This window comes from Amphiura filiformis, chromosome 16, assembly GCF_039555335.1.
Source record: "Amphiura filiformis chromosome 16, Afil_fr2py, whole genome shotgun sequence".
Classification (NCBI taxonomy): domain Eukaryota; kingdom Metazoa; phylum Echinodermata; class Ophiuroidea; order Amphilepidida; family Amphiuridae; genus Amphiura; species Amphiura filiformis.
The window spans coordinates 56,305,845-56,328,054 of NC_092643.1; the positions used below are offsets into that span (position 1 = coordinate 56,305,845).

Here is a 22,210-nt window from a genome sequence, read left to right on the forward strand (position 1 = left end):
AATTAGGTACAACAACCCCGGGACAACAACCACATCCACCTGTTAACTAAAGGTTGTTATAATGTCACTTATGGGGGATTCAAAGTTAGCGGTATGTAATTGGTATTCATTGTTAAAAATGTGCTTGTAATATCTGATTGGCATAATCAATACTCAAAATATAAAGTTTTTCTATTCATTCCAATAAATGGAAAAATACTCAGCTCAAAATATTAACTGCTCAGTACCAGAAGTGGGAAAGTGCAATAGCTGCCATGTGTAGATGAGTACAATATACTGTATGCAAATTGCCAAATGTTCACAGGGCAGCTATTGCACTTACCTACTTCTGGTACAAGCTGTCGATATGCTTTAAACAATTAAGGTACCCATTTAAATTTGCAATACTCGAAATGGTCCATCAGTCTATTGCCAGTCTCAGATATGGCTTTTATTTAGTTGCAATAAAAGGCAATGATCAAAGCATTGCAGTCATTGCAATGAACTGAAAATCACCATAGAGTCAGTCCATACCAAAACAGATTGAGTGTACACCCACCCTCTTGGATTTTGCTCTCATTTAGCTCAAAGGTACCTTTCATGGATCCCTAAGTGAGGTCACAAGAAAAAAAATTAAAATTCCATTTCGTTTGCGAATGGCAGGCCGTCAAAGTTTGGCGACCTTGACCAAAATTGGGAATTTCAGGGTACAAATGACAAAGTGCTCTCTTTGAGGGACATTTTCTTCTTAATTGAATCAGTTGTGACCCTCTTGGTGAACGTTGTCACTCACTGGTTGTGTCTGAAATGCCTAATGCCAAAAAAGAGAGATTTCTGAATTTCGTTAGGATTTCAGGGGGGGGGTCAAAATCAGCATTTTGTACTGTTCAATCAAATTATTTTTGATTTTGAAGGACCCATGGTAATGTCACAGTGCACTTATAGGTACTAATTATGTTCAGAATGGATTAACCATGTGCCAATGTCTATGAGCAATACAAAAGAAGATAAATTTCTTGACCCCCTACAAAATTTTAGGCCCCCCTAAAGTGGTTCAGCCACAAATGACGCTTAAAATCAGCAAGTTTTGACCCCTAATAACTTTAGGTGTACACCAGATATGAATTTCTAGTCTTTTGCATCTGAAAGAATGCAGTCTAATGTTACTAGGAACATACGATTTGTTTTGTATTTTTTGAGTTTTGATACTAAGTTGACGCTTTCAAAAATGCCAATTTTTGACTAACGTACAGGTTACGGGGACAAAATGCCAATTTTAATATGCCCTTTTTCTATTTTTGATCACTAATTATATCCAGAATGGATTAACCATGTGCCAATGTCTATGAGCAATACAAAAAAAGAGAAATTTCTAGACCCCCTACAGAATTTTAGGCCCCCCTAAAGTGGTTCAGCCACAAATGGCGCTTAAAATCGGCAAATTTTGACCCCTAATAACTTTAGGTGTACACCAGATATGAATTTCTAGTCTTTTGCATCTGAAAGAATGCAGTCTAACGTTACTAGGAACATAAGATTTGTTTTGTATTTCTTGTGTTTTGACATTAAGTTAATGCTTTCAAAAATAGTCATTTTTGCCTAACGTACAGGATACGGGTACAAAATTCCAATTTTACTGTGACTTTTTAAAATATTTTGATCATTATATAGCAAATTGTCTTTATCCTGATATTTCAAGTTGCTCTTGAGTCAAATAATAAGAAATATCTACCTTTAATCCTCTGTATATGGATTTTTAAAGGGGTCAAAAAGGCACCTCCTGGAAACGATGCACATGCAAGGTACAGGTTATGATTCGAAGTACCCATATCCATGATATCAGTGTGCTCTTTTTTCTCTGTTTTACAGTTTTATTGCAATTTTCTTATTTATTCTGACATTTCAAGCTGCTCTTGAGTCAAATAATGAGAAAAAACTAATTTGGAATCATGTGTATGGATTTTCAATGATCATGATGATGTACATTAACTTTGCTAAATGGTAATAATGACACTTCATACCCATCTCAGGATGCCTTTTTCTGTGTTTGGTAAGTGTTTCTATTTAATTTGACATTCCATGTTACTGTCAAGTTCAAATATAACAAAAATCAAGCTTTAGCACCGCTGTATGGCTTTTCAAAGGGGTCCAAAGGACACATCCAGCCACAATGATTTTGCATGCAAACCATGGATCATACAGGCCATTTTGACCCCTTGGAAAACAATGCACAGGGTTGCAATCTTCTTTTCTCTTGTTAATTAATTTACACTTGGAAAGTCAGCAGTGGTGTAGCCAGGATTTTGGAACCGGAGGGGCACAACTTGTAAATGTACCGACGGAAATATTTTTTGCCGACGGAAGTTGTGATTTGTTGACCCAAAAAGGGGGAGGGGGGCATAATAGGCGGTACCAACTGACCAATATAAAAACACAACAATTTTTATGTACAATTCACAATTTTTCATCATTTTCTTACAATTCTCCCCTATTTTCTGTCTCCCTGGGTAAAAAATAGTCTATTGTTAACCCAATTTTTTTTTTTCACCAACGTCTACCGACGGCCTTACATGAACCGGCGGCCATGACGAGGGGGGGCACCGCCCCGGTCCCCACTGCAATAAAACTAAAAACCTAGAAACAATAGCACAGTGAAATGGGTACTGTGTACCATTACCTGTAATTTGCAAGTGCATCGTTGCCAGGAAGCACCATTTTAACCCCCTTGAAAATCCATATAGAGAATTAGAAATTAGTTTTTCTTATTATTTGACTCAAGAGTAACTTGAAATAACATTGCAAATAAAACAATTTGCTATAGAATGATCAAAAATGGGGGAAAAAGGCATTTAAAAATTGGCATTTTTGAAAGCGTCAACTTAGTATCAAAACACAAAAAATACAAAACAAATCTTATGTTCTTTGTAACATTATACTACATTATTTCAGATGCAAAAGACTAGAAATTCATATCTGGTGTACACCTAAAGTTACTAGGGGTCAAAATTTGCCGATTTTAAGCACCATTTGTGGCTGAACCATTTTAGGGGGGCCTAAAATTCTGTAGGGGTCTAGAAATTTCTTTTTTGTACTGATCATAGACATTGGCACATGGTTAATCCATTCTGAAAATAATTAGTCATCAACAATAGAAAAAATGGCATATTAAAATTGGCATTTTGTCCCCGTAACCTGTATGTTAGTAAAAAAATGGCATTTTTGACAGCGTCAACTTAGTATCAAAACACAAAAAATACAAAACAAATCTTATGTTCCCAGTAACGTTAGACTGCATTCTTTCAGATGCAAAAGACTAGAAATTCATATCTGGTGTACACCTTAAGTTATTAGGGGTCAAAATTTTCCGATTTTAAGCACCATTTGTGGCTGAACCACTCTAGGGGGGCCCTACAACTCTGTAGGGGGTCTAGAAATTTCTCTTTTTTTGAATTTCTCATAGACATTGGCACATGATTAATCCATTCTGAACATAATTAGGACCCATAACTAGTGCACTGTGACATTATCATGGGTCCTTCAAAATCAAATATAATTTGATTGAACAGCATGAAGTGCCGTTTTGACCCCCTGAAATCCCAACGAAATTCAAAAATCAATCTTTTCTGGCATTAGGCATTTCAGACACAGCCAGTGAGTGACCACATTCAACAAGAGGGTCACAACTGATTCAATTAAGAAGAAAATGCCCATCAAAGAGAGCACTTTGTCATTTAGACCACTTAAATTCCCAATTTTGGTCAAAATCGCCAAACTTTGACGGCCTGCCATTCGCAAACGAAATGGAATTTGGAATTTGTTCTTGTGACCTCACCTAGGGATCCATGAAAGGTACCTCTGAGCCACAGGAGAGCAAAATCCAAGAGGGTGGGTGTACACTCAGTCTCTTTTGGCATGGACTGACCCCATACTAAAAAAAGTAAAACAGGGATTTTTCTCAACACGGACTTAAAAAAATCCACTTTTTTTCTTAAATTAAAAAAGGGGGGAAAATGGAGAAAAAAAAACATCTGCAAATTGCAACAGATTTTGATGATTTAGGCTACTAGGTCTAGAGTTCTGGCTATAAGACATAAGGTTAGGGTTTGAAATTATGATTTAGGGTTAGGGTTTAGATTTAGGGTAATGTCATAGAGTTAGAGTGTAGGGTTATGATTTAGGTTAGGGTTTAGATTTAGGGCTCAATGCTCTAGAGTTAGGATTACACCCCCCTGTATAAAACATTGTTCCATGCATCTCACAGGTACATGTATGCATGGCTGCATATTGCCTGGCTATAGGGCTATGTAAACAATGACATGTATCTGTGTGTTGACACTGCACGAAAAGGTGTGAAGTGGCTAGATTTCATGTTGGCTATTACATAACAAAGCTAATACTGATATAAATTATGGGAAAGTCAATGACTTTGAAATGTAAAATTTTAAACTTAGAACAATTTTGTTGGTTTTCATTTTGTGGCAAATTTGCACTCATTTTTAAATAATTGTCACTCTGACTGTGTGTGTTTTTTGTTGTAAATCCACAGGCCTTTTGCCAATGACTGGTACGTCAATGTTTTCCGAGTCGTAACATTATGCGGCATGTTGAACCGTAAAATTGTGCGTATTTTTTTCTACAGAATGGCGCAGCACCTTTAAACGAGTCGTAACATTACGCGGCATGTTGAACCGTAAAATTGTGCGTATTTTGTACAGAATGACGCAGCACCTTTAAACGAAGTCGTAACATTACGCGGCATGTTAGACCGTAAAATTGCGCGTATTTTCTACAGAATGACGCGGCACCTTTAAAAGAGTCGTAACATTACGCGGCATGTTGAACCGTAAAATTGTGCGTATTTTCTACAGAATGACGCAGCACCTTTGAACGAGTCGCAACAATACGCGGCATGTTGAGCCGTAAAATTGTGCGTGTTTTCTACAGAATGACGCAGCACCTTTTTTGAGTCGCAACATTACGCGCGCATGTTGAACCCTTGAATTGTGCGTATTTAGCAGATATGCTCATTATGCACTTACTCGATTTCACATTGCTATGGCAAGCTATTAATAGCATTTATAAGGGGGGGTCAGAAACCTATAAGCTTACCAAATATTTGTGTTCAGCCCTGTCATACCCCTACACGATCCTAGTTTATAATACTCCTATAGCAGACTTCCAAATGTCCATAAATCCATCATGAACATGGAATTAAACAGGCTTTTATAAATATAATGGTTATCCTATCTGATATCACATCCATGTTCATACACTTTGTCATGGAGCTGAATTCGGCAGCCGCGACCTCCACAACCGTATCAAAATAAATTTTAATTTTCCAACTGAAAAATATTATGTCAGTCTGATCGCAAATAATTATAATCATGCATTATAATTAAAAGCAAAACAAAATCACCAAAATGCAGATTGTGCTTCAATTCAATGAGTTTAAATTCTGCACTATAACGAGTTGCACAACTTTTGCTTTTTTTGTGGAAGCTTGCCCATTTCACCCCCCCTTCACTTGCTTTTAATACGCTTACGCACACCATTAAATTCTTTAGAGTAATTGCAAAGATTTGTGCCAAGTCTACATATTTTACAATAAGCAATGAACTTTTTAGACTGCAACAAGCCTGTTTTAGGCTGATTACATGTCTGTCCTTTAAAATATAAACTTTTTTTCATTTTTTATATGATCAAAATAAATTGCAATTTTTAGTTATTTTTTTTGTTTCGATTTCAAATCTGGACATTTTGAGTCCGTGTTGAGAATAAATTCTGTTATAGACTTGTATGGTTTCTGTCTGTACAGTGTAAATAGGGAGAAAGCATGATATCATGATTTCAACACTGTGCAATTGTATGTGGGAGAATGCATGATATCATGGTTTCTGTCTGCACAGTGTGCATAGGGAGAATGTATGATATCATGGTTTCTGTGTGTACAGTGTGCATAGGGAGAAAGCATGATATCATGATTTCAACACTGTGCAATTGTATGTGGGAGAATGTATGATATCATGGTTTCTGTCTGCACAGTGTGCATAGGGAGAATGTATGATATCATGGTTTCTGTGTGTACAGTGTGCATAGGGAGAAAGCATGATATCATGATTTCAACACTGTGCAATTGTATGTGGGAGAATGTATGATATCATGGTTTCTGTCTGCACAGTGTGCATAGGGAGAAAGTATGATATCATGATTTCAACTGAACAATTTTTATGGGGAGAAAGCAGATTAGACTTGTATGGTTTCTGTCTGTACAGTGTAAATAGGGAGAAAGCATGATATCATGATTTCAACACTGTGCAATTGTATGTGGGAGAATGCATGATATCATGGTTTCTGTCTGCACAGTGTGCATAGGGAGAATGTATGATATCATGGTTTCTGTGTGTACAGTGTGCATAGGGAGAAAGCATGATATCATGATTTCAACACTGTGCATTTGTATGTGGGAGAATGTATGATATCATGGTTCTCTGTCTGCACAGTGTGCATATGGAGAATGTATGATATCATGGTTTCTGTGTGTACAGTGTGCATAGGGAGAAAGCATGATATCATGATTTCAACACTGTGCAATTGTATGTGGGAGAATGTATGATATCATGGTTTCTGTCTGCACAGTGTGCATAGGGAGAAAGTATGATATCATGATTTCAACTGAACAATTTTTATGGGGAGAAAGCAGACTACTTGTATGGTTTCTGTCTGTACAGTGTAAATAGGGAGAAAGCATGATATCATGATTTCAACACTGTGCAATTGTATGTGGGAGAATGCATGATATCATGGTTTCTGTCTGCACAGTGTGCATAGGGAGAATGTATGATATCATGGTTTCTGTGTGTACAGTGTGCATAGGGAGATATCATGATTTCAACACTGTGCAATTGTATGTGGGAGAATGTATGATATCATGGTTTCTGTCTGCACAGTGTGCATAGGGAGAATGTATGATATCATGGTTTCTGTGTGTACAGTGTGCATAGGGAGAAAGCATGATATCATGATTTCAACACTGCAATTGTATGTGGGAGAATGTATGATATCATGGTTTCTGTCTGCACAGTGTGCATAGGGAGAAAGTATGATATCATGATTTCAACTGAACAATTTTTATGGGGAGAAAGCAGATTAGACTTGTATGGTTTCTGTCTGTCTGTACAGTGTACATAGGGAGAAAGCATGATATCATGATTTCAACACTGTGCAATTGTATGTGGGAGAATGCATGATATCATGGTTTCTGTCTGCACAGTGTGCATAGGGAGAATGTATGATATCATGGTTTCTGTGTGTACAGTGTGCATAGGGAGAAAGCATGATATCATGATTTCAACACTGTGCAATTGTATGTGGGAGAATGTATGATATCATGGTTTCTGTCTGCACAGTGTGCATAGGGAGAATGTATGATATCATGGTTTCTGTGTGTACAGTGTGCATAGGGAGAAAGCATGATATCATGATTTCAACACTGTGCAATTGTATGTGGGAGAATGTATGATATCATGGTTTCTGTCTGCACAGTGTGCATAGGGAGAAAGTATGATATCATGATTTCAACTGAACAATTTTTATGGGGAGAAAGCAGTAACAGGGATTTTTCTCAACACGGACTTAAAAAATCCACTTTTTTCTTAAATTAAAAAGGGGGAAAATGGAGAAAAAAAACATCTGCAAATTGCAACAGATTTTGATGATTTAGGCTACTAGGTCTAGAGTTCTGGCTATAAGACATAAGGTTAGGGTTTGAAATTATGATTTAGGGTTAGGGTTTAGATTTAGGGTAATGTCATAGAGTTAGAGTGTAGGGTTATGATTTAGGTTAGGGTTTAGATTTAGGGCTCAATGCTCTAGAGTTAGGATTACACCCCCCTGTATAAAACATTGTTCCATGCATCTCACAGGTACATGTATGCATGGCTGCATATTGCCTGGCTATAGGGCTATGTAAACAATGACATGAATCTGTGTGTTGACACTGCACGAAAAGGTGTGAAGTGGCTAGAGTTCATGTTGGCTATTACATAACAAAGCTAATACTGATATAAATTATGGGAAAGTCAATGACTTTGAAATGTAAAATTTTAAACTTAGAACAATTTTGTTGGTTTTCATTTTGTGGCAAATTTGCACTCATTTTTAAATAATTGTCACTCTGGCTGTGTGTGTTTTTTGTTGTAAATCCACAGGCCTTTTGCCAATGACTGGTACGTCAATGTTTTCCGAGTCGTAACATTATGCGGCATGTTGAACCGTAAAATTGTGCGTATTTTCTACAGAATGGCGCAGCACCTTTAAACGAGTCGTAACATTACGCGGCATGTTGAACCGTAAAATTGTGCGTATTTTGTACAGAATGACGCAGCACCTTTAAACGAGTCGTAACATTACGCGGCATGTTAGACCGTAAAATTGCGCGTATTTTCTACAGAATGACGCGCACCTTTAAAAGAGTCGTAACATTACGCGGCATGTTGAACCGTAAAATTGTGCGTATTTTCTACAGAATGACGCAGCACCTTTGAACGAGTCGCAACAATACGCGGCATGTTGAGCCGTAAAATTGTGCGTGTTTTCTACAGAATGACGCAGCACCTTTTTTGAGTCGCAACATTACGCGGCATGTTGAACCCTTGAATTGTGCGTGATTTAGCAGATATGCTCATTATGCACTTACTCGATTTCACATTGCTATGGCAAGCTATTAATAGCATTTATAAGGGGGGTCAGAAACCTATAAGCTTACCAAATATTTGTGTTCAGCCCTGTCATACCCCTACACGATCCTAGTTTATAATACTCACATGCCTATAGCAGACTTCCAAATGTCCATAAATCCATCATGAACATGGAATTAAACAGGCTTTTATAAATATAATGGTTATCCTATCTGATATCACGTCCATGTTCATACACTTTGTCATGGAGCTGAATTGCAGCCGCGACCTCCACAACCGTATCAAAATAAATTTTAATTTTCCAACTGAAAAATATTATGTCAGTCTGATCGCAAATAATTATAATCATGCATTATAATTAAAAGCAAAACAAAATCACCAAAATGCAGATTGTGCTTCAATTCAATGAGTTTAAATTCTGCACTATAACGAGTTGCACAACTTTTGCATTTCCGTGTGGAAGCTTGCCCATTTCACCCCCCCTTCACTTGCTTTTAATACGCTACGCACACCATTAAATTCTTTAGAGTAATTGCAAAGATTTGTGCCAAGTCTACATATTTTACAATAAGCAATGAACTTTTTAGACTGCAACAAGCCTGTTTTAGGCTGATTACATGTCTGTCCTTTAAAATATAAACTTTTTTTCATTTTTTATATGATCAAAATAAATTGCAATTTTTAGGTAATTTTTTTGTTTCGATTTCAAATCTGGACATTTTTGAGTCCGTGTTGAGAATAAATTCTGTTGTAAGAAAAAGGCATTTTTTTTTTAATTTCATTTTGTCACATACAAGAGATGTTGATTACTGCTAAGTACTGATGTTGGAAGCCATTTGTTTCCCAAAATAATGAAGGGTTTCGGACTTTTGTCCTGAGTAACATTTACTTTCCCATTACATTTGAATAAGCCTTGTGATACAAGTTTAGAGTGGTTAAAGAAGGTATGGTAAGTGATACCTGCAAAGGAGTAAAAATATTCAATTTTTTTAGGAATGGCTTACAAGTGAAGGATAAATCAATAAAATTGACATTAGGTGTTTTTACATGCAAAACAAATTTGGGAAAATGAAGGAAACGTTCGGTGAGGGGTTTACTCAAGTTTGGTTTTGGTAGAGGTGTGCCGCTGAGAATTTTGAAGTGAACCCATTGATATAGAAAGTTTTCAAGAAATTTGGACCCATCGATATACCGAAAGTCAACAAATTTTTGGCCAAATTTTACCCAAATTCAGGCAAATTGTCTTAGTTTTTACAAATTCCCCCCACATTTTGGTGAAATTTCAAAAAATTTGCCTAGATTGAGGCAAAATTGGGCTACTTTCCGAAAAAAATTGAGAAAATTTTGAAAAAATATATCCATATACCAAATTGAGTCTAGAAAAACGAGTCATTGATATACATGTATCAAAAGTGCTTTAAATATATCACTTAGGGTGATTGCGTCATCACATCACATGTGATGCATGTACGCGCTGTGCATATCAAGTAGTATTTTGTAGTACTCAGGTGTGTTAGGGTTAAAAGAGGACATAGCTACAGAGCCATTTACGCTGCAGGTGCTCTAGTATCTAATAATGAAAAACAGCTATATTTGGGAAAAAATAAAAATCTATTTTTTAATACTAGTCGCACATAATTGCTTTAATTTGTGACACTAAATGGGTTTCAAGTACTGAACTTTTATCAACATCAATTTGCAAACACCACACACACACAACAAAAAGAAGAAAAAAACGGAGAAAGAAAAACAAACATTGAGTGCAAAACTGTGTACACTTAATATTCATCAAACCACTGTGTATCCAAAAAGCGGAGGAGGGCAACTCTTGAACAAACCTCATATAGAGCAAGATTCTTGTCCCGAACGCCATCTGAGCCCATGAACGGCGACGACTCATTCTTGCCATCACCTGCAAGGCATCCACGAAGCAGGAAAATAAGAAAGGAAAAGAAACAAACAAATATATAGGTCAGTATTTGACATCAATATCAATAAAACCACAACATTATTCAATATGACATTCAAAATAAGCAGAGTTATGTATTGCTATGTATCATATGGCACACATCTGACAGAATGGATATTTTTTGATGATTGTTGAACTCGCTGAAAATGGAACAAATCAAGTTAGCAAGTTCTCTACCAAATCACACAATATTTTATTAGTCAGGGTTTGCCTCAGAGTGACATGCAAATCGCTATCTTAGATCTGGGCTAACTACACAGGCTGCAATACCACTGTGCTGCAATACGGAAATACAAATCTAGTGAAATGACATTTAGCGAAGTGTGCCAACCATTTGCCACCATTGGATAATTCCATTTTAAATCCACACACCCTCTATGGAAGACATGACCTAAATCTTTCACACAGGGAGTGCAAATTAGAAATGGGGTTACCTGAATGGGCACCTCCATTTAACATCTACATCCCCTGTGTGGAAGACTAAGGCCATGTCTTTCAAGGGGTGTATGGATTTCAACTGGAATAGCGCATCGTGCCTTAGTATTAAAGCCTCTACTCACATGCATGCCCTTCAAAAAGCATTACTAAGGCACAAGTCAAATTATTTACAAAATTATTAAATCAGTTAAAACTACCTACTCAGCTGTTCATAATGCAAAAGTATCTATAATATTAATATTTATCCATCTACTTAATGAAATTAGTAAAGATACATACGAGGGGGTATCCAAAAGTTTTTGACATCACCCAGAAGGGAAGGAGCTATATCGATGAAATTTTGTCAGTGTAATCACTGGTCCTTATGTACGTTATGGTCCAAAAATGGTCTCATAAGTATGTTTACTTTTTTTTTTTTTTTTACAAGTGGCGCTATGATGGGCAGTAGGCGCATAACCTTTTCATGATAAGATCCTCCACTTTCTTGAGTTTCTTCACTGAGGCCGCATCGTCCAAAAGTGATGGACGTCCACTTCTTGGCTCATCTGTGAGGGACATGTGGCCAGTTTGGAAATTCCTTTTTCAAAAAGCAACAGTGCCATATGATGGGCAATCATCACCGTAGATAGCTTTCATTTCATTATAGATTTTCTGAGCATTGTAGGCCTAACCCTTCAAATGCAGGAACTTAAATCATGCTGCGTGCATCAATTTTCACCATTTTACAGGTTATGCGCCTACTGCCCATCTAGCGGCACCTGTAAAAAAAGTAAACATACTTATGAGACCATTTTTGGACCATAATGTACATAAGGACCAGTGATTACACTGACAAAATTTCATCGCTATAGCTCCTTCCCTTCTGGGTGATGTCAAAAACTTTTGGATACCCCTCGTATGTATTACAATATTTATAAGACATAAAAAACTCTATCATGCATGACAAACATTTATATACAGAAACAAGTATTTTAGTTCTTGTCTAGTGTATATCTACTACTTGTAATATTGAGTTACGTTACTTGTTTTGACAGCTCTATGTAGCGAAGCAGCGCTACATGAATTAAAATTCACACATCTTAGAAAAGGAGGAAGTAATATCAGCAAAGGTAGGGGAAATTGAGCAGGAATGGAGATATAAATAAGTCTGGTGAAATCCAGAAGGAAATTTGAGGCTCAATTCATTGATATGAGAATGATGATTTCAGATATGCTTTTAAACGATGTTTGGGTATGTGATGCATTGCTAAATGGCAAATTGTTAGATATATACCACCACCACCAAAACATAATGTTAGTAAATCAATTAATAGGATACATACAAATGAAAGAAATATATTTAGTTACACCCGTGACCAGTGATGAATTGATATAAATTTCATATTTTTTAGCATTGGGCTATTCCAGTTGAAATCCATACACCCCCTATGGAAGACATTAGACCTTAATATCCCACACACTGGATGTAGATTTCAAATGGAATCACCCATTCCGGTAACCCCATTAAAAATTCATACTCCCTGTCATGTCTTCCATAGACGTGTATGAATGTCAACTGAAATAGCCCAATGCTACAAGAGCTTTTGTAAAAGTTTGAAATTTTTATATATTGAACATCATAAATGTGACCAATACAGAATTGCTACAGAGGTCCTGGGTTCAATTCCCGGGCGGGATCACTTTCTTATTTTCTCCTTTAATAATGGCTCGATGGCGAAACTGATTAAATTTCATCATAGAAAAAAAAAACCTTTTTGGAAGGGACAATTTACATACAGCTGATTTAATACAAATTAACATGCAAGAACTTGCTTGAAAATGAGCACCAAAAATAATGTTAAGGATTAGGACACATTGTGGAAAGTAAGAAATCCTGTAAGACCTGCACACAAAAACCTTAATATTAATGTGACTAAATCCCTCATTTTCCTTTAAACTTGACACAGTCTCCATGGCAGCAATATCACTGTATTTAATAATACTTTGCTTTCGACACCCAATTAATTAATTACAGGATGCAACCCGATTGATCAACTAATAAATAGACACCTACTAACAGACCAGATTTGTCAGTTTCATTAATCACAGTAATGCACTCCATATATGACTTAAAGGCCGCTTAAAGGCTCTATCAGTGATTCACTAATTTAAACAAAAATCAAATTTTTGCATTTTTGTGAAAAGAATAGATATGCTATATCCCTGCAAGAAGTATGCTATATTTTTAGAATGAATATATGCTATATCCTGCCAGTGCCTGAAAATCTGGGGAAAAAATTAGGAAAAAGTCCATGAATTTAGGCTAAAATGTATGGGCCAAAAATAAATTAAAGTGTGGAAATTTGAACCCCAAAAATTCTGGAATTCCAGATTAATCTTGACAACTAACATCCCTACTCACACAGCATAATATAAAAAAAGGTAAAATGCCAAATTTGATCAATGTTTCAATGTATGCGTCCGTACGGACACTTGTAGCTACATGCAATGGAATGCAGGTTCATTGATAAACCAGCCATTTTCTTTTGTTTTGTTCATTTTTTCATATGAAAAAAATATATAATGACAATTTTATTTACTTATTCTTCACTTTTAAGTTTTAAACCAATCCTACAATTTTTTTTTAAACACTGGGATCACCGATAGAGCCAGTCCTTAATGACATGATTCACTGAATTATGTAAGATTACTCATTAGAATACCTACAATTTGTTCTTATAATTATTTTATTATGTTACCATGGACGTGCTTGTGCATGATGTATACCTTATAATTGAAATCAATTACACAATTCCTCAAAGCGATTTCTGTAAACCATATTCATAATGGTTAGGACAACACGATAAAAATCTGTCAAATGATCCCTAAATGAGAGATTACATTATAATTTGAAGTAGAATTTAGGTGAATTGGATACACAGATCATTTAATTGCCAATTACATAGGACACACCATGTTATTAGGTCAAGCGAAGGCACAGCGTAGCAAAGAGGGGTATCGGTACTATGTCGTTACTGCAAGCGCTCCTTTGGAAAACACCACTTCACATCGGTGAAGTAGCTCGAGAATTCCTGCACATACACATGGTGCACAGTCATTTTAGTTGTCAATTTGATATGAGAGTACAGCTAACGGATCTTAGTGCTACGATATCACTTGGTCAACACATTTCAGGTAGGGTATTGGCATACAAATTGACAGGGACGCACCACTTTCACTCCTCTGAAACGAAATTGGTGGTGAGATACACATGTTTAAAAGGATAACAATCAAGCCTGCTGTAGTTAACTTCTTTCTATCTTGGTAAAAAGCCTGTTTATTAAAAATAAAGGTTTTTATATTAATAAAAAAAACTGCATTTGCCTGTATTTTAAAGCAAATTGTGAATAAATATATTTTGGAGAAATATTTCAAGACAGTTTCCGTTATTCGGACCTGAAGATTTGAACTCGATGCTGTCAGAGGAATTTTAAAACCTGAATAACTTCAAGATTTTAGTTCAAAACTAGAATTGAATTCCATTTAACAATAATTATGTTTGACAAGACATTGTCAGATAATTAAAGGGCTTGTAGTTGTATTTCAGATAAACATCTCATATTTTGATAAAATTGTGCTTGAAAACTCAATTTTTTTCAAATGTGATTTGTTAAAATTAATAAAAAACACTCTATAGATATACATAATTATGTTTATTACAAAGTATGTCTTTCTTATTATTGTTGAAGCAATTCCACATTTTCATAATAAAAAATAAAGTATTGTACCCCTTCACTGTAACATTTTAAATTAATGTTACATTGCAGCATGCATTTTCCACTTGAAGGTCTCGTAACAATAAGATACCTCGCCGTACAGCACGCTGCTATACACCTGTGACTGATTGTTTATTGTTACGCTAAAGACGTGCATTGCAGGCAATAAAAAAAGACCATTTCAATAATCTACCTGTTCTAACTGGGAGTACATCACTCACTATCCTCTTGATAGAATATCCCATGTTCTTAGCACTGTGATATTTGCCTCCTAGTAGGGGAAAAATGAAGGGAAGTCAAAACACACAGTATGGGCTTCAGGGACATGCAAGGGTTGCTGGTGACAAGATGCAACATGCTTTCATGCCCTGCACGGAAGTTGCAATCTGACATAAGCAGGCTACGGGTATGAAATGCACTTTATACAATGTTTATATTGCGCATCATGCAAGTCAATTTTGTCTGGCCTAGATGCTTATACTTTTGAGAGTTTGGTATTACCGTTGTTTTACAATCGTTATGCTGGCTATCACAATGTTGACAGCGATTAATATAGAAAATTGGACCAATGCATAAAATTGCATTGTATTGTACGCGTCATATTTATTGTCCATTTGATTACAAGACTCTTATGAGCAGACGAGTCAACAACAATGAATTTCAACTTTTGTGAAAATCTGGGTTATTTGTCTAGGGTTTGCTTTGTGAAGATTTCATTGCTGAGATAAAACCTCTGATGTAACGATAAAGCATGAAGTTCCTTATTATATGTAAGAAGAATACTTGATGGCAATTTTTGTATATGAGATTATAAAATGTGTACATTTTTCTTGCTTCATTTCATCTTGTGGATGTGTATACTGTAAAATACTTAAATTTTGCGGGTACTTTATTTGCAAATTGAGAAAAAGCAAGATTTTTTAAGGGTTTTAAATTCGTGAATCCAGAAGATTTACTGTTAGTTTCAATGTAAATTTTATATTTCGCGGGGGATTTAATTTCACGAATTTCAGGTCCTCGCGAAATTCACGAAATTAAATACCTCGTGAAATTTAAGTGTTTTACAGCACTGTTAACCTATGCTTAGACGTGAATGTGAACGTTAATTTCACGAATTTCAGGTCCTCGCGAAATTCACAAATTAAATACCTTGCGAAATTTAAGTGTTTTTACAGCACTGTTAACCTATGCTTAGACGTGAATGCACATGCACTCAAAACCCTACGCTTGAAACTTACCCAACCCTAAAAATTAACCTTAATCCTTAAATCTGACTCTTACAATGTATGTGCGGTTTTTAATAGCTTGTCTATTCAAAAGCGTTTTTGTCACCATGGGGTCTCCCTGTTGGTTTTGTTTTGGCTGGGTTTTTTCTCGGATGTTCGGGGGGAGTAAGGCAGGTTGTATTAATTGCCCCAGCTCAAGCCATATCAGTAACGTCACCCTTGTGAGGTAGTAACTGCGGCGGGCTATTCCCCTTCTTGATTGGCTGCCTTACGACCTTGCCAGGCTCGGTCCAATCAGATCTCTTGTTAGTGAGCGTCTGGTTCTTCGCGGTTTTTTCCCTTTCCATCTCATTCACTTTTTCAGCTGGAGCGGTCAGGTTCGTTTGAAAATAAAATTTGTCTGAAGTGATCAAGTTCGCCTTTTAGAGCTGAATCAGTCGAACTTTAATTAGAAACGGTCAAGTTCGTTGGACTAGCGTTGTTCTGATGGGTTGAAAGAGGGAAGTTACTGCACCGGCGAAGCAGCCGGACTCGGCGAAAAAAGGAAAATCTACAAGGAATACAGAAGATGACACATCGTGAACTGTGTTGGAAATTCCAAGATGGCCTCGTATAGCAGTAGCATGCATGTCTAGTGCCGGTGCGGTGCCTGCAGCAGCGCGGGGGCAGAGCCGATGCCTGATGTCAGGGTCGGTGTCGATGCTGCAAATGCTATGATGCTGCCTCCCACCTCAGGGGCCGCACCGGCCCTCCAGTAGTCGGCGTTTCAGCCACTAGAGGCCAGATATTCACCCCGGTGAGTTTAAACAGTTTCGTAGTTCATTAAGCCGCATCAACTTAAAGTAAAGAATGCAAAAACTGGGACCATTTTGTCATAGCCCTTTCCGTAGCAAAGTTACATATTGTCGGGGATCGTCTTTTATCAAAACTATTTCAGTCATTATTTTATAATGCATTATTTAAAATTAAAAAAAAATAAAAAACAACAGCATAGTCTCATGATAGCGCAGTTTGTCTCTACGTGTAGGCCAAATGGCTATCAAAATTCCTCTAAAATTCCACGTGCGATTGCTCATGAAAAATATTTAGGTCAAGTGAAGTATATGCAACATGTTTATGTAGCCTTTCCTGGACATGCCTGAGCAATATTTTCTTTTTAAACTTCTTGTAAATATCAGGCTAAGATAAATCGCCTATCCGACTCGACTCCCGGGGCAATTAAAAATACTGCCGGGCAAGCTAATTCATCAGGCCTCTGCCGATCGGAAAATGGGGAAATTATTGTTCAAAGACGGCATTTTGACCCGCTTGCTTTACTTTTGTAACGTGGACAAGAAAACAAAATTTATTTCCGCACTAATTTCCACTGAAATGTTATGGGCCTTGGGCTATTCCTAAAAGCATACATGCTAGACATGAGTGGACATCACCTGTTCAGACCGTGGGAATCCACCATATCAAAATAATGTTTTAAATATTAATGAGGTCAAATCGTTTTTCATTTACCCCGAAACACGTACAGAGTACTAAAAAAGTATATCGCAGTGTTCATTATTGTTGGTACCGTACAAGCACATGTTTACTCTTTAATTATTAATGAGGTCGATCTGATGACGCGATGCTTTTTCCCTGACCCCGAAACATGTGCACGCAGTGTATATCGTATGTAGAATACGACCGCATGTGTACGGCACTTATGAATTATTCAGCGCCGCGTGGGTTTTTCGGACGGCGCTGCTCGCCTGGGAGATGAGTGTCACCTAATATGCATAGAACATTATATCAGGATTATCAGCCCGTCGAATTTTTCCCGCGCGGCCACCGCACTCGGAGGTTGCTTACAAAATTATTCATCACAAAAAACAAGATGATAATGAGATAATAATTTAGAGATAAACAGAGAAATAAATAAACAAGAGTAAAATTATTAACAATTACATAATGAGGAAATATATATATTAATAAATAAAGATATGAAAGAAAGTCAAGAAATTTACAAAAAATTAAAATAGACAAGAAGGAAAAAGAAAACATCTGCATGCAATAAGAAGGGGGTGCATTCCGCCGCGCGATGACAAGAAAGGATGAAATGAACAATCTTTATGATAGAAAAAACAAATGAAAATTGAAAAAAAAAAAAAAAAAAAAAAATAAATAAATAGAAAAAAAAAAAAAAAAAAAAAAAAAAAAATAAAATAAAATAAAATAAAATAAATAAAAATTAATAAAAAAAAAAATAAATTAAAAACTAAACCAAATTAATAATAATTAAAAAAAAATAAATAAAATTATAACATAACAACAAAAAAAAAAAAAAAAAGTTAAATAAAGTAAATAGAATTAACACAGTACATATATACATGTATAGTAAACAATAAATAAAGGACAATAGATGGGTGAACAAATAGTTAAGAGACAAAAGGAAGGAAAAAAAATATAAAAAATAATAATAATAAAAAAAATAAAATAAAAAATAAATAAATAAAAAGTTTTTATATAACAACCAAATAAAATAATAGTTAAATAAAGTAATAGAATTAACACAGTACATATAATGAAGAGAAATAAAAAATAAAATAAATAAACGAATATTTAAAAAAAAAAAAAAAAAAATTCAAAAAAAAATTCAAAAGGATAATTAAAATCCTTATGATACAAAAAACATATGGAAATTGAATAATCAAATACTGAATAATAATAATAATGAAAAAAAAAATAAATAAATAAATAAATAAATAACAAATAAATAATAACCAAATAGAATGATAGTTAAATAAAGTAATAGAATGAACACAGTACATATTATATATATATAACAATAATAAAGCAAAATAAATAGATTTAACTAATAGTTAACATGCACAAATAAATAGACCACAATGGGAAGGGAATATACAAAAATAAAATAGACCACAACAAAAGAAGGAAAAAAAAAAAAAAAAAAAAAAAAAAAGATTAAAATAAATAAGTCAATAAAAAGGGATTAAAGACTGGAATAACCCAAAACTCGGCTAGGTCATTCAAGACATAATTAAAGACAGGTACAAACCAAAACCAGTTAAGTTTAACAAGACACGATAATAAAAAGTAATAAGTTCAATATTAAGAACTAAATTAACAGGAGCAAAAGCCCTAACTGGGTTAGTTGCATAATAATAAAAAGTAGTAGGATCAATATTAAGATTCAAGTCAAATTAAAATTAAATACAGGAACAAACCAAAATTGGTTTAGTTCTTAAATAAAGACAGGACAATAAAAAGCAATAAGTTCAATATTAAGAATTTAAGTTATCAAAGGAAGGAACAAACCTAAAATGGTTTATTTCAAGCAGGACATTAATTAAAGACTGGAACAAACAAAAATGGGTTTCGTTCAATCGGACATTAATCAGTTAGCTCAATTAAGGCATAATTACAGGAACAAATCAAGACTAGTTTACTTAAATAAATACAGAATAAGTTCAATATTAATGTTATTATGACAAAAAACAACAACAACTTGGTTTAGCTTAATCAGGACATTAACTAAAGACAGGAACACACCAAAACTTGGTTAGTTCAATCAAGACATGCTAATAAAAAGTAATACAGTTCAATCAAGGATACTCAATACAATATTAAAAATTCATTTTAATTTAATCAAAATTGGTGTAGATCAATCAAATCATTTAATATGGTAATAAGAATTAAAAGTTAGATATTATAAACCAAAAAATTAGTTAAGTTCAAGCACAACATATTCAAAGACAGGGGAAAACCAAAACAGGGTTAGTCAATCAACCCACGATATTAAGAAGCGTTAAGTTCAATATTAAAAACTAATTTAGAAAGGATGGAAAACAAACAAACAAAACAAAAACAAATTGGTTTAGTTCATTCAAGGCAGAGTGATAGACAGGGACAAACAAGAACTGGTTTAGTTCTTAAATCAAGACAGGTTTAGAAGAAGTAATAAGTTCAGCGTTAGTATTAAATTATTTAATCAAACAGAGTTTCAATCGAGACAGAATTTAAAAGCATGAACAAACCATAACTGGTTTAGTTGAATCCAAACATAATAGAAAGTAATAAGTGCAAAATGAAAAGAATCAATTTAACTAGGCAATTGAAGACAGGAAAAAGCAAAATTGGGAGTTAATATCATAGGCGTAATTAAAGACAGGAACAAAACAAAACCTGGCTTAGTTCAATCAAGACACGATAACAGAAAGTAATAAGTTCAATAGTAAGAATCACTTTAATTACCGTAAGACAGTACTGAACAAGCCAAAATTTGTGTAGTTCAATCAAGGCATAATTTATGATAGGAACAAACCTAACCGGTTTCGTTCAATCAAGATGATAATAAAAAGTAATAAGTTAACATGCAGAATTAAATTATTTAATCAAATAGAGTTTCAATCAAGACAAAAATTTAAAAGCATGAACAAACCATAACTGGTTTAGTTCAATCAAAACATAATAGAAAGTAATAAGTGCAAAATGAAAAGGTTCAAATTAACTAGGCAATTAAAAACAGGAACAAACAAAATTAGTTGAGGTAATATAGACGCAATTAAAGACAGGAACAAAACAAAACCTGGTTTAGTTCAATCAAGACACGATAACAGAAAGTAATAAGGTCAATAGTAAGAATCATTTTAATTACCGTAAGTAAGACAGTACGGAACAAGCCAAAATGTGTTTAGTTCAATCAAGGCATAAGTTATGACAGGAACAAACCTAACTCGGTTTCGTTCAATCAAGATGATGATAAAAAGTAATAAGTTAACATGCAGAATTAATTTAGTTAATTAAAAACATGACACAGGGTCGACACCCTATACTATTAACATAAACTTAATACTCTGGCGCTGCATTTGCGAGCGGGCAAATGGTATTTCACCGAACGCAAGAAAGGGAGTTCGGTCTGATTGGCTAGCAGTCGATCGCTAGATCGCTCAGCGGTGAGCGACAAACTCAAAATGGAGCGATGTATCATTCGATTGAAATTAATATTCTATTATTGATGCAGATAAAGAATGTGGCATACATGTAGCATGTATTGTTTAGCCTTGTGATTTAATTTTCTAATATACGTGTTCCCTTATAGAATTGGAATTCCCAACAGTGGTATACATTAAATGTTTATTTTGACGATCCAATTCGTTGCTTATAAAACGTAGTAAAATATACCCGCAGCAATACAGCAGACCCCGCTAATTATTCTTACATTTCCAGTTAGTGTATTTAAAATAAACCTGGGATTTACCTGACAACAAATCAAATTTTCTTGGAATAGCAATATCATACTGTTTATCAGAGTTAAGAAGGAAAATAAGAAATAAATACATACCATATAGCGTAAGTTAAGTTGCATTTGCTGCTGATATTTCTCTTTTTTCTGTTCTGTGTCCCACCTTTTATTACAACAGGTCACCAGACGTGGACGGTGGGTGATAGCCGAGTATATTAGGCAGGAGAGCGCAACCCTCCACTCCCTGGCGCTGGACAGGTTCTCACGGATGGGGCTTGGCGGCACAAGAGTCAATACATTTAGGAAAGAGTTGACAAAAAGTGAATGGAAGGTCTGCTCCTCCTATGCTATAAGACACATTGGGAAAATGACATTTTCACACCCCAATAAACTATGTCAGGCGGTTGACCGTCAAAGGAACTTCGACAGATTACCCCATGCGTGGGGTCGCATGACCGGTTTATTGTCACGCTATTCTGGTTCTGCAAAGTCCTTTTGACGATCAAAAGTGGTGACAACAGGGTCATTTCACAAGGACATCACGCATCATGTCCGTTCCGGGTGAAAGGCGGTGTCCATCCTCAATAAGGTTTTCGCCAGTGTCGCGACCAGGTGAAAGTTTTGCCAGCTCTATACAAACTCTTAGTCTAGACTGGTAGTCTAGTGGCCGTTTCATTTCATAAATAAAAATTTTACATAAGTTGCACGGTAATTATAAGGGCAGCACTTTTCGAGCCTCAGTTTGCATTTTCTCATCCCATTGTCGGCCTGCAAAAGGCCCGGTTTCGGCTTTCATGTAAATGTAAAATGGTTTCACGGTTTGGAAAGGCGGGCTGTGCTTCTGATATAGTTACCGTTCAATTGGATAAGGTATATCAGTAATTGGTTATAAGTAGTTGGTTAAGCGGCTT

The 22,210-nt window shown here is 35.4% G+C and overlaps 1 protein-coding gene across 1 annotated transcript in view; it reads right to left on the reverse strand.

The window, feature by feature from the left end:
* The window catches only part of LOC140136238 (solute carrier family 12 member 4-like), a 160,968-nt gene that overhangs the window by 86,922 nt on the left and 51,836 nt on the right, over positions 1 to 22,210 (reverse strand). Inside the window, 1 exon segment of the mRNA XM_072157962.1 lies at positions 10,514 to 10,587. Coding sequence (XP_072014063.1) covers positions 10,514 to 10,587 — 74 coding nt within the window.